Consider the following 14,950-nt stretch of genomic DNA (forward strand, 5'->3'; position numbering starts at 1 on the left):
TGTCACCTTATACAGTTCTACTCACACCAATCTCTAGAATTATCAAGCATATTGCTTTACACACGATAAAAATAATTTATGTTAGAAAGATACAAATAATTAAAAAAAAATATGGAAGAAATAAATCTTAAAAATAAAATAAAAATCGTACCCACTAGAAAAGAATAGAAATTGCGTTGTTGATGAAAGTTGTTTGTTCGAATGAGAAAATTTTAATAAGGATGATTCTGCATTTGAATTTTTTTCAATTAATATCTAGAAATGGATAAATAGGACTGCTGGAATAAGTTGACTCTTATTCCAGTCTATTAACTAAAATATTTTTTATAAAATAAGTCAACTTATTTTTTTTTCCTTTTTGACATTTGTTTCACAAGTGCAATGCATTGTGTTTGTATGTCGGGGAGGGGCAATTCCATTTATTATATATTTTAATAAAAATAAAAAGCTCAAATAATAAATTAGATGGGCAGGAGTTTTTTTTTTCAATTATTAAAAAATCGTATTTATATAATTTTTTTAATCTATTGATAATATACACATATTCTATAAATATAACTATTTAAATTTAAATTCATTAGAAGAATAATACTATTTCCACTTAATTTTCATTAATGCCATTGTTATTTAGTCAGTTTATGTGAATTTTTAATAAAAATATATCAACCAATAACTAACCCATAAATGTATAAGAAGTAAGTTATTGCGCTGAATATATTCTTAATATCTATCTCCGATTTTATTCCTTCTTACAAGTATAACTCATGTTCACACAAATTCAGAAACCATAAATTTAAACGTAATCAAACACATCTTTTAATTTAATTAATTTTAGATGTAGAGTTTATGAGTAATTTAAAAAATATAAAAAATAGTTAATATATATTCTAGTATTATTTAACTTAATCTCTAGAATAAAACACTGAATTGATCAGTACTAACTCTTTCTATGAGCATATGATTTTAACACCGCAGATGGTTGAATTGATCCCCCCACCATGGGAAAACACCGATGGTCGATATTCTTTGCTTTTCCTTTTTTTGTTTATAGGTAAAGTATAATGTTCTTGTTTCTTAAAAATGGAACTTATTCTTCGCAGGGATGCAATTTTAAGTACAATAACCGCACTTCCAAAGCATTATATAAACCTAGCTCCTAACGTTATTCCTTAATCCCATAGTCCATAGACACTTACTTTTTTGTCCTTTTTAGGGTTTTATAAGAACTATATTGCATGGGAAGAGCTGCTTTTACCAAAACTAAGATTTTAATCCTAAGGTACTCAACGTTATCATTATTGTTGTTCTTCATGTTTTCTTTATCATGATTGAACCTGTAATCTTTGGTGCTGTTCTTCCTATTAATATTGTCGGATCTCGAATCAGACAAATTGAATAATTTAAGACGTTTCGTCGGACTTGTGCAGGGATGCTAAGCGAAGTGAGCGACATTTGAGCAAAATTGCAGGGGCAGACCGGGAGATCATTAACAAGTGCAATAGTAAAGACGGTATAAAAGGTTCATCGAGCTGGGTTCCACATCCAAAGAGTGGGATATACTATCCTAAAGGCCATGAATGGGTGATGGACGATGTTCCCGACTGGGCAGCTTCTTTTGGCCGGAGTTTTTGGGTCAGAAGCACGGACGGTGTCGATAAACCAGAGACTGGTGAATTACAATTTGGTCCATTTCACGACGATCACTATTTCCATTAAAATATGTGATGATCAAATTAGTCATAAAAAAGAGTGAGTTAGTAGGAGTTTATGAATAAAGCATTTTGGCCTCAGCAGCTGAGTTGGTAAGAGTGAGTTAGTAGGTGTTTAATCTTATTGTGTAATGTATTTAAATTTGAATTATATTTTAGATATTTAAAGTTGTATTAACATGCTAATAATAAAATATATATTTATTATCGTGATTATCAAGGACGGGCACAAGATTTTATGTCAATGGTGAACTTGAACTTATAAAATTTTAGAAGTCGAAAACAAATTTTCAATAAAAATACATAGAAAAATCTAAAATATGATAGTTTTAATTTTTCAAGGGGTAGCCTGGAAATTCAAATCTATTTAAAATTCTCAAATTTCAGTCTTGTATAACTTAAACATAAATTATTCAAATTTAAAATTAATGTAAATAAAAATATTGTAACACCCTAATCTGGTCTGACCCGAAGATCGTACGGATAAAGCGTTACATGGGCCACCGAAGTGGCTAACCCAAAATTTTCCATTCAAAACATTTGTAAAGCATTCATAATCGTTTACCATAACATGAATTAAGGATCATAAATAAAAGTTTACAAAATATGAGGGTTTCCCAATATGTATAAAATAAACCACCAAGTTTTAAATCAAAACAGAGTTGTGACTCTAAATATATACAAGGTCCACGTAAATACATGCCCTCTAAACAAACTCAATACATACTCTGAAGTGGTTGATTTGGAATGTATCGGTACAATAGGCTCCTCGTCGATCCTCTACGGATATTTGCACGAAATCTCATTCCATACGCTGAGCTCACAAGTTCAGTGCCACGATAATAACTATGCAATACTACATGCATTCATTGCATGAACATGCCGGTGCATAGAGTTATGAATATACATAAGTACATAAAAAACATGAGATAGGTCCAGCGATGTGGTCGGAGGAATTTTATGTGCATCTCAGACAACACTATAGCCTATCTTGAGACGGAATAATCTCAGGTAAGAGACGAAATTTGACGTGCATTGGAACTTATCTTGTCTATTCCGCCTACTCGAGAGTTTCGGGGTGAGGATCAAAATTTTACATGCATCAAAAGCTCACATCCCGAACCCCTATAGGCTCTTGAGTATTGGGTATGATTCATAATTTTACTTGCATCGAATGCGTACTTGTGTAAAACTTGTTTCGATATAACAAATTAAGGCAAAATGTTTGTGGACTTGAATTGAATTTATTCAAAGTTTTAAAAGATTTCAAAAATAATTCAAAGTCCATTTGAATTGGAATTGAGCACAAAATACAAAGAAGTACTGATATTGTTCTTTGCAGTATTGATACCACATGAACGGTACCGGTATTGTTCTTCTGGTATCAACATCATAGGCAAAGGTAGTACTAATACCATCAAGGTAGTATCGATACTACCATGAAGGCTCCAATTCCAGAATGCAAAAATGGTACTGATACCATGCAAGGGTATCGATACCATAGTACAAAGTAATATCAAACTCCTGAGACAGTATCGATACTACAAGGCTCCAACGACTAGCAACAGCTAGTTAATTTGAATTTAACAAAGGTAGTATCGATACCCCATAGTGGAGTACCGGTACTTCTAGTTCTGGACAACCTTATTTTGCAGAAAATAAGTCCCCAGCGGTTCCAAAACATCCCCAACGGCTAGATACGACTTCAAACTCATTTCAAGCTATAAAAACAAGTTGAGGACACTTGAATAAGTAAGAGAACAACTATCCAAGCAATCAAACACAAGAGAAGATTTTTTTCATTCTTATTTCATCTTTCTCTTGTAAATATTTTTGTCTTGTAAGCTTAATTCTTGTAAACACCTACCTTAGAGAGGTTTTCTTGTTTACATTTCCTTTCATTGTAAAAGGGTTTTGGTTCTAGCTAAGACTATTAAAAGCTAGGGAAAGGTTCTAGTTTAACCCGTGAAAAACTAGAGAGTTTGTAAAGGTTATCTCTTTGTCTTGTAAAAAGAAACAACAAATTAGTGAATTTGTTGGAAAATCCTTGGTGAGGAGCTAAGGTAGTGGATGTAGACTTGGTTGAGAAGTCGAACCACTATAAATCACTGTGCAATTTTCTATCTTTCAATCTCCTTACTCCCTAAACACAAAAACCGACCCGACCCCTCTTGGCAAATCGATTTGGTTGTCGATTCGAGCTTCCGCAAAATCCAACAACTTGGTTAAACAATATCTGCACATTTCACATAAAAGACGATCATCATAATGCTAGAGTAACTCGGGTGTCCTAACTGTTTCCCGAACGTCACACAAAGACCACTTTTATGTCATCCTAACTTGCTTGATTTCTAGGGTGATATTAGTTACTTTAGTTGTTCCCACTTATTTTATGGTACATAAAGTTTATACGATCTCAAAACCCCCAAACCCGAACACTTAAATCAATTATAAAATTTCCCAATTCATGACAATGGTAGCGATATTGTGCTAACAGTATCGATACTGACCCTCAGGTATCGATACTCGAGGTAAGTATCGATACCATAAATAGCTTTGATGTTTTGAAAATAACTCGGTATCGATACCCCTATGGGGAGTATCGATACTGTACCCTTGGTATTGATACTCCCATGAGTATCAATAACAAAATTGGCTACTGGAATCCTAAACTTGCCACCGGTATCGATATCACCCCTTGAGTATCGAGACTAGACCATGAGTATCGATACCCTTTGAGGAAGCATTGATACTACCCTCACAAATTTCCCTTGCTTTTACACTACACGAAGAACAATATCGGTACTGTTCTTCCAGTATCGATACTCATGACCTGAAGTGCCCTATTTTGGGAACGAATTATATCCCAAAGTCACCTATTCATTTCCCTAAGGCCAACAAATGTTATCCGAGTCTTATTTAAGGTCTTAGAGGTCCAATGATAATCCCGGGAGAAGATGTTTTGGCTATAAAAACTATGGGAGTTTTGTTATACATGGTTGTTGATTTTTCTGCTGGTTTGATCCTTCAATGACTTAATGAGCACGCGTTGTTCTTGTGGGATTGTTGAAGAAAATCAAAGCAATTAAAATTAGAAAGATGAATGAGAGAATTGTTTGGATTGTTATTTTTATTTTAGGGTTTACATTGGGTTGGTACCTAAATCATTGATGTTAAAACAATGGTGATAAAATTTTAGGTTGGAATTTGTGATGATGATACTTTTGGTTTGTAATGGGATGAAAAATTAAGGGTGACAATTTTAGGATTAACGAGTTGGTTCTTGTTAAAAATGATGGTGCTTGTTAGATGATTTTGTAAAATTAATTGTTGAACTTTGCTTGTTAAAAAAACTCGGTGCTTTGATGTTTATAATTTTTTTTACCTTTAAAATGTCAAACTATGCTTGTTAAAATTACTTGTGTGATAAACATAAGGATAAACAAAATGAATGATAAAAAAATGTCAAATGTCAACCATGGTAGTTATAGATGTAATTGAAATAAAAATTCAATTAAAAGATGACATTCAATAACCGAAGACAACATGAATGATAAACAAAATAAATGTCATTCAATTAGAGTTATGGTTGATAATAAACACATGTGAACAAAAACATAAAGTGCATATAAGCATTTAAGTTGAAACAGTATCAACCTATAAAACCCACCAAAATATGAAACAAAATATTAATGTGAATAAACAAATGTGTTCAAAATACCTAGTTCACCAACTTAAGTATTTAACCCAAAATATCAACCCAAGTATCTAAGTTATGAAATCATCCAAATAAAGTAGAAGAATAGCAACCTATAAAATCCTTGGTCATTTTACAAAAATAGTTCCACAGTCTACTTGGGAAGTCTGGCTTGACTGGCTTAAATGTTGGTTGGCAGTCACATATTCTTATGAGGCTGGCATCCATCTAACTGTCATTACAGTTTCTGTTTGCTGGTTGGTTGGATAAAATGTGTGGCCTAGAGTAGGAATAAAGACAAATGGACTAGCAACTTGTGATGATAATGATGCTTGTGATGTTACAACTTGTGATGTAGGTTCTTGTGATGTTGCAACTTGTGATGATGGTGCTTATGATGTTGCATCCTTTGATGATGGTGTGATCCTTGTCGTAGTTCTTCTCCTAACATGTATTCATAAGTGTACCAAAATCTCAAAACATAATTCTGATATAAGTTTAAAAAAGAATAAGAAATATATACTTGTAGTTTTGTCTTGATGTGCCTTAATTCAACCCTTCTTTGGTTGGTTTCCCTTGTTGAGTTCAAATTAGGTTTCCTAGGTGGCATATTACCTCCAACTATCCATTTGCAGGTCCTTTGGTTATGTCCTGGTTGAACACACTTAGAGCAGTACATCATAAGAACTTTCTTGCTCATTGTTGCATGAGACTTTTATGGCTCATTTGCTTCTTTTCTTCTATTTTTCTTAGGTCTTTCTGGTGGCCTTCTAATTATTGGTGGTATAACTAGTTCACTAGTGGTGTCAGTTAGCCACTGATTATGGTCTCTCATGGGTTGAATAAAGTGACTATAAATTTCTCGTTGAGTGATTACAAAATAAGAATTGTAAACATAAGCTTCAAGCCTTGATTATTTAACACCATTACAGAAACAACATGTATGCATGCGACTCCTATCAATGAAAGAAATCAAAGTAGTTAAATTAATAAAGTAATTGAGAACAAAATTATAACATATGACCCTCGGGTATCGATACAGACCCCTCTTCCTTACTCACATCGTTTTCATTATATTCAAACCCACTATTAGAAAAATCAGTGTCATCAGCAACATAATATGTATCTTCTTCAGAGTTTAACTCAGTCTTGAATGTTTCATAAGTTTCATGAGTTTCAGTTATAACAATTTCACGAGTTTCAGTTGCATTCTGATATATGGTTTTAGTGATTTCTTTCGAAAAGTTTGCTTCATTTTCCTTCAAGTACAAATGAATGTGCCTATTCCCGGGCATATCTTCTAACATGCTAATGATATCATAGTCTGTTCTTAATGGAATAACAATAAATTTAGGCCTAGATTGTTTCCAAAACAAATCCCACAAACTAGAATAACCTAACTCTTCCACAATATCATACATTTCAAGCATTGACATACTGTCCACATGACACATATAAATAAAACTTACCTCATTTCTAGTGTATTTAAAACCAGATGAATTTACCATAAAACCACCATGGTGCATAACAATTGTGAAATATTTAGATTCTCCACCTCTCAAAACTCATTAAAAAATCGTTATTATTAAAAATTTACTTTAGAATAATGGTGGTCCCTTACCCTACTTTTAGAATACTAGTAGCAAATATATAAAACCCAATAGATGGGTCATCATTCACATACAAACTTGTAAAAAACAAAATTTATGACCACCATTGATGACAACTTTAGAACAATTAATCATACAAGCAACAAATTTGATGCAACAACCACTTACCATAAAAAGATTTAAAAATAGTCAACATCCAACAATATACATTTATATGGATAAACTATTCATTCAATACAATCATATGCAACAACTTTATATTCATATGGGAAAGCAGCAACAATCACAAGATAAAAACCTATTAAGAATATGTAGCAGCAACAATCACAAGATAAAAAAACCCTATTAAACATATGTAGTATCAACATATAAAAATAGTCAAATTCAACAACAATCACAAGAGAGAGAAAACAAATACAAAACAATAAATAAAGTATAGTGAGATTGCAAGACATGTCATATTTAGATCGTATAAAGCCCTAAAAACCTAACAAAAAACCCTAAAAACCAAAAATCGTCCCAACAAAAAAACCCATAATTATAATATTTTATCACAAACATAAAAAAACCCAAGAAATAAAACCCTATTTCAGGTACATAATTAACAAAGAAAACAACAAATATTTAGAGATAGAATGTTTTCAAATAAAAATCCTAAAAGTATTTCGAACAAATCTTAAAAAAAAACCTTTTCTTTTTAAGCACCATTACCATATTTCATGCTCGTCATTCATTTGGATCGTAGGAATCGTTTCTCTATTTTGCTTTTGCAATAAAAGATGAAATGAAATAAATCTTTTTTAGTTATAAAGAATTTTTAGACTTTTTTAACATCTGATTGATTTTGGTTCCTTCATCTGATGGGTTTTGAGGGAAAATATTTTAACCTTTTAATTTTGTTTCGGAATAATAATAATATATTAATGAATAGTTTAATGGGTTTTGGGAATAATAAAAGTCATTCATAAAATTACAACGTTTTAAGAATAAAAATAGTCATTTAAAAAACTACGTCATTTTAATAAAACAGTCTATGTCATCACCGTCACGGCATTGAAATACTATGTCATCGTCTCGTTAATAGATTAATGACAGGGTGACGTAATTGTAGTGAAACATAAACGTTCGTGATAAAATTGGTAAAATTAAAACGTCAGTCCCATTTTCGAGTCTAAATTTAAAGATTGATGGTATTTGAAGTAGTTTACGCTTATCTTTATTCCGTTTCTTCGACGCAAAGGGCTGTCGATTTTTCTTCGCAGCAAATTTCCCCGGCGTTTCGTCGAAGAATTCAGTAGCTTCTCTTAATTTTGTTTCTCGTAATCCAAAATATAATTTGAATTTTGGAAGGTATATTTAATTATTTTTTCGATTAAAAAAGAGCGAGTTTTTTAATCCGGAAATCAGCTCAAAATAATTAGGGTTTTCTTTTCTTTCGAGATTATGTAAAGGGTTTTAGTTGAATGACAAGCGCTTCGGAGTTATTCTACACTCGAAGGTCGAGAGTAGGCTGACCTGATCCGGATTCTGGGATTGGATCCTCGACGGAACGGAATTACCATCGTCGGAATCATCTCAGTCATCATAATAGCATGCATGATTTGGACCGTGGCGATTCTATCCGCCGGTATTCCCACGTGCGCCACTTGACCACTCGTGCTTCCTCCCTCTCTGTACGCTCAATTTTTCAATTCCCCATTTACCTTTTATTTGATATTATTTATTTATTGTTGGGTTGCTGAGGAATATGTTGGTTTGAGTACTATTTTTGAAATGTAAAATAAATTGCAATTTTAACTTTTAAATCGTAAATTGGATTTAACTACTTTGTTGTATTCGTTGTATGTTTTATGTTTCAATGTTGAACTCTGCTCTGAAATTCAATAGTCTTAAGTTAAATTTATCATTGGAATTACAGAAAATATTTTTATAAATATAAAAGTTCTTGATAATTTAACTAAACCCTTAGTTTACTTGGAATAAAATTTGGCCACCTGCCTATACAAGAACTAACGATAGTTTTGATATTTTTAACTGTTTTTTATAATTTGTTTTCCTTCGCGTAATCATTTTTATTTGGATGCATTGAGATTGTGTCGGTACCTATTGTTATTGAATATTGAGTCTCTGGCTAATTCTGTACTGAATATGACTTTTTCAGGAGCGTTCATCAGTGCAGTTTGACGAAGATCTCAGATAGCTTGTATCGAGCAATGGGTTAAATGCAGACAGTGTAAGCAGTTCAAGAAGACAAAGTTTGAGATCAAATGAGAGGCTTGCAAGAGCAAGGCGTGATGAAGGTACCAGCGAGCTTTTATCAAGCAATGGTTTAAATGTGGATGGTGTAAGCAATGTAAGCAGGCGGAGTCGGAGTTTGAGTTCAGATGAAAGGCTTCCTGGAGCTGTTCTACTTGCCAGAGCAAGTTCTTCTTGAGCGACTGAGGGGCGTGTCTGTTTCTGCAAACAGGTTGATACATAGAGCTCTCTTCAAGTTTGAAACTCATACTTTTAGCATTTCTCTCCTTGGATTATGTGTGTTATTATTACTTGTCAAAGTGCAAGAACAAGTAAATTATAGTAGCTATTGAATCATGTTCTAATTTATATTGAATAATTATATTCTGCATGATCTTTGACATCATTTGGAAGCTGCTTTTATCCATGACGGTGAACTTACCTTTGGCACTCTCTTGCCACTCTAGTTGGACAAAACATATATCCCAGCTATTCTTTGTCTGCTGCGAATTTCCTGTAAAACAATCACATCAAACCTGCAATTTATTTGTGAAGTTGGATGATTGTATGGAATAATCTTGTGTAAAAGTTTACCTGAATTCGGGTAATATTTTGCTCTTGTAGTTTGATTTTGTGGATCTGTTGAGGGTGTAAAATAATCAAAAGAAGCAACTATCATATGATGAACTGTGTCACTATCTGTAGGAATATTCAGTGCCTTGCTGTTGATTGTGCTCCATGATTATAAGACTGAGCCCAAAAAGTAATATGGGGTCTGGTATTAGGGTCATTAGGAGTCTGGCTTGGTTTAGCAATAAGAAAAAGATACCATATCATATGATAGAGCTGTTAGGAAGATGACTTGGGGTTATAGCTGGTTAAGGATGACACTTTTGCTTGGTCCAAAACTTACCGTGCACTATGCTCCAGCAATTCAGTCGGGTGGGTTTGTCACTAAGGAATTTAACTTTCTACAGTTGTTTTTGCCTTTGATATCCTAGATACTTCTATGAAGTTTCCCAACAGAATCATCATGTTTCTGCAGGCTTTTTCTTTTTTTCCTTAAAAACGTCATGCTGAAATTATTCCCTCAATCTCTCTCTAAATATATCTATATATATTCTTAAATGGAGTATAATTATGCTTTTATGCTTCTGCCATTACTTTGCGATCCACTTCTGCTAATACATTAAAAGATATTTCTTTTGTTACTCCCCGGCTACCAGTTGTACCATAATTTCCAGGCCCATTGCTGTTATTGATTCTTTCTATCCGATTGGTGGTTGCTTTTGCATCACTTATTACCAATACTGTCCAGTCCCACTGCTGGTGCTTTCTATACTGTAATATAAGTGGTTCGAAGTACTAACATCCCTACCACTATGACTATCCAGATCACTTCTGCTCCCACTTCATTTACATGGCAAATTAGTATTACCCGTTTCAGAACCGGTTGAGTGTAGCATTTGAACCACTTTAACCTGTATTATATTATGTTCAACGTGGCATTCAATTGTGGGCACATTTATGTTAGATCTCGCATTAAACGATAGACTTCTAAGTACAAACCATGGTTTAAAAAATTATGTACTTGATGGATTTTTTTCTCATTTTGGTTACGGTTTCTTCCCTTTATTTTCTTCAGGCAAAGCAGCAGAATTCTAGCTAATACTCTGGGACTACGTATCGGATGATGATTTGAGGACTGTAGGTGCAATCTCTACAAGGTTGGCGGCTAGGAGTACACCCTTGACCTCTGAAACAGAAAGGTTTCAATTGTCCAAGCTCATGAATGATTGGATATCATCGAGCTCTGAAAAGAATGGAATGAAACTGAGCACTAGAATGACCAAAATACCCTTATGAGCTAAACTAAGTAGAGGTGTTGGATTAATTAAAGAATCCAAATAAACATGGATGTGGTACTGCTCTTAAAAGTTATGGATCACATATTAAGTCGAGCAACCAATGATAGTGTTATATCAGTACCTGAACGACATAGATGTCACTTGAATGCATGTTTGTATTCTCAAGTGTGGCTTGATGATAATTTTGGAAGTATTCAGCTCAGTTAAACTCTAGATCGCATTCAATATTAAGAAGTGGATATTCATTAGACAAATGAACTACGACTACCAAATTGAATTGAACGGAAATACAATATGTATCTGAAATTCAAAAACATCTGAATTACTATGAAAAACCCCGAAGTAACTGTAAAAGACTTGACTGTTAAATGCACTAAGTAACCTTAAGGACTGAGGATTAGGTAAGAGATTGGAATAAGCCTTAAAACTCGGATGAACTTACGTGATGTATCATCCATATGGATTATGAACCATAAATCAAGTACGTTGGCATTTCCTGATATAGTTGAAATATGGAAATGAAATAAAGACAATTAGAATATCTGTTCGTCTCTTTAAGATCTGTTCAGTGATGACTCGGAATATGATTTATGGATAAGAATATTTTTGTATTAAAGAATAAATACCTTGGAAGATTAATGAATTGACAAGTTGACAAGTATTAGTTGTGGGAGCTATTCATCTGGAGTTGTTCGATAATCCAATCAATCGACATAGATTGTAAAGGTTCTTAATCTTAGTTCTTCCTTATCAGCTCAAGTCACATTCTGAATAACTGATGATTTCGTCAGTTATTGAACTCTTCCAATATTGATTCTAAATTTCGATATTATATCGGTATACTGAAGACACATGTGTCTCTGCCTGTTAAGATTATCTTGTACATCTGAATAATATCCATAAACTCTGGTGTATTCCCTAATCACATAAATATTTTATCTGATTTTCGACTTGAATTCTGTTCTGATACATTACCTGAATTATGTTCTGATTTCTGATCTGGATTCTGTTATGATATCTCATCTGAATTCTGTTTTGATTTCTGATATCTCCGTTTACTAACGGAGAAATGTTTTATATGGGGAGTTTATTATTGGAGAAAGTATATCTGCAGGCTTCTCGGCTGTGTGCTCAGAGCCTCACTGGTTGTGCGGGGTGTATGGTTCCGGGGAACCTACACAAACAGATTGTGAAAGGATAGGGGTGCATATATATATGTTTAAAAAAGATCTGTATCTTTTTACTGGTTTTACGGGAACACACTAGATAACCTATTCTGATTTCCTGAATTCAGTCGTCTGAAATATTTCTTTGAACTGAAAGCTCATTGTCCGTTACCAACTGAAATATTAGTAGGATTTTCGCTCAACATAAAAATTTGTAGATTTCTGAACCGATAAGAAAAAATATATATTTATCTGTATCTGCACGTTCTTCAGCATCATCTGGTAGTTCTGTATTATTTGAGCTTTCCGAAGCTCACTCTGTTATTCACCTTTTCAGGTTAAAAGAATTGTACCAGTGCAACTATCGACTTCAGTAAGGGAGTTTTTCCGACGTTGCTTGCAGAGTATGGTACATGTGATTAGGGGGCATGTAATTGTACTTTGTTTTATATATGAGTCTGAAAATCTGTTTTATTTCTTCGTACTGATAAATCATTTTATAATTTACATGTTTTAATAAAAGTTTTAAATTTTCCGCTATTTTTACAGTGGGTCGCTCCGGTGCCCCTAATGTGACACTCCAGATCGAATCAGGTTACCCGCATCTGTCTGAGGGGGTTACATTTAGTGGTATTAGAGCTTTGGTTTGAGTCAAAATTTTCAAGATAGACCGGTTGGTCGAATTTTAAAAAAATTTCTGATCAGTATATGCCCCTAGACTACAATCGTACTTATCTGAGTCGGAACTCCAAGGTTGAGTCCTTAACTGTAACGAGTAAACCTAAGTTTTCATTCGTTAGGACTCTATCATTTCGTAAAGGAATACCAGTAACTTCTGTCTAAATTCTGTATAGTACCATACGAGCCATTAAAGTTACTCATCTGAGAAATTTTGACCCGACTCCGAAAATAAAATTAAGATATGCTATTGTTCTATGAGTTTATTCTCGTAGTCAAGACTAAATTGATTCCTCAAAGAAATTTTCGTTCGGATTCTTTTATTGAAATGAGGAAAAGTTATGATAAAAATGTATGTTCAGCTGGTTAAGGATTAGTAAAGAACTCATATTTATGTAACAGTTACTTAAAGGAAAGAACTGATGAAAATTTCATTTATGTAATTATGTGACATGAATGAATTTTGGGGACGAAATTCTTTTAAGGAGGGGAGAATTGTCACACCCGAATTATGTGAATCTAATTATTATTATTATTATTATTATTATGGAAAATGGAGAACCAAGTGGGAAGAGTTGTTTGGGAAAATAATAAAAAAAACCACAAGTGGCTAAGAGCTGGAAAGAAAGAAAACAATAAAATAGTAGTGAAACCTACTGCCACAATAAACCTTTGGCCTTTGATCATCATCCCTAACAATTTTGCTTAAGCTAGCCTCTGAATCACTGCCCTTAAAATCCCTTTCAAAATAGACGCGCGTGAGCCCATATCAATGACTAGTTAGATAGCGTGTACATCGGCCATGGCTTCGGCTGCAAAGCTTGAGGTAATCCTAATCACTTTCTTGTTGCAAGATCCTAGAATATTACCCTTTTCATCTCAAACATTCACCCCTGACCAACCATTTCTTGATGCTTGATTAAAGCTAGCGTCAAAATTTGCTTTAACCCATAGAGCACGAGGGAGTTTCCAATGGATATGTTGAGGAGGAAAATGAGCTTGAAACCTTCTCTGAGCAAGCTCAAACTCTGTGTATGATTCTTGATGAAAGAGATAAGTGTTTCAATACCCGTTGATTTATCGTATGAAGTTTATGAATGCGCATTTACCAAATCGTCCACAAGTTATCCTGGTTCTAATTAATGGAGTTTCAGCAAGTGAATAAACTGCTCGGACAAAGGAAAATGGGGCTATGGTTCCAATATGAAAAATTACGTGGGTGGTGTCTAGGAGAATAAAGTGGAAAAATTGTGTTATGAGTCCACCGGGTTTGGTAAGAACTTAGCCTTGTCTTCTAATTTTCATTAGTTTTTGTTTATGTCCCAATAGTGTAAATTATTTCGGTTCAGTCTCTAATTTTAGTGATTAATAATTAAAGTAGCTCACAAGTATTTTATTATACAAATTGGGTTTCCAAATTATTATTTAAATTCTAATAAGCTATCTTTATGGCGAGGGAAATTATTTGGATACGAGTTAGTACTTTTGATGGCCTGGATCGTGAGGGAAATATTGGAAGTTGAATTAAAGATCGAGGGCGTTCGAATGGAATTTAAATGGTCGACCAATATGACACGAAAAATGAGATAATACTTTACTACCTCTTTATGCTTTATGGAACATGTTGATATTGATAAATGAATGAATAAGATAATGTTGGTCACTTTTATGGAGTTGATTAATTTATACACTCGATATGAATGCGGTAGAAATTCATTAACTGAATACGGATCGAATGACTAATATAAGAGATTGAGGGATTGTTAGAATTAAATTACAAGTTTTATGATTAGTGATAAAGGAATCAACCCTGGATTTGTAACTTATATTTTATATCAACAAAGGTTAAATATTAAAGGTACTCAGATGAGAATTTATGAGAATATTTCGATTAGGTAAAATTATGAAAATACCCTTATGTTGTAAAATGACAAGAATTGTCCCTGGAAGTTGATTAATAACTCTAAAAAGGCATATTGATCTGATA

At 33.4% G+C, this 14,950-nt stretch overlaps 1 protein-coding gene and 1 pseudogene across 1 annotated transcript; both read left to right on the top strand.

Moving 5' to 3' along the window:
• Positions 1 to 1,181: 1,181 nt before the first annotated feature.
• LOC120211191 lies at positions 1,182 to 1,831 on the top strand. The gene is made up of 2 exons (XM_039209793.1): positions 1,182 to 1,279; positions 1,428 to 1,831. Exons 1-2 carry the CDS (start codon positions 1,236 to 1,238, stop codon positions 1,714 to 1,716), a joined length of 333 nt encoding a protein of 110 aa, XP_039065724.1. The 5' UTR covers positions 1,182 to 1,235; the 3' UTR covers positions 1,717 to 1,831.
• Positions 1,832 to 8,608: 6,777 nt separating this feature from the next.
• Positions 8,609 to 9,726, top strand: LOC120211193 (annotated as a pseudogene).
• The last annotated feature ends 5,224 nt before the right edge of the window (positions 9,727 to 14,950 follow it).

This window comes from Hibiscus syriacus, unplaced genomic scaffold, assembly GCF_006381635.1.
Source record: "Hibiscus syriacus cultivar Baekdansim isolate YM2019G1 unplaced genomic scaffold, ASM638163v2 tig00109971_pilon, whole genome shotgun sequence".
Lineage (NCBI taxonomy): Eukaryota > Viridiplantae > Streptophyta > Magnoliopsida > Malvales > Malvaceae > Hibiscus > Hibiscus syriacus.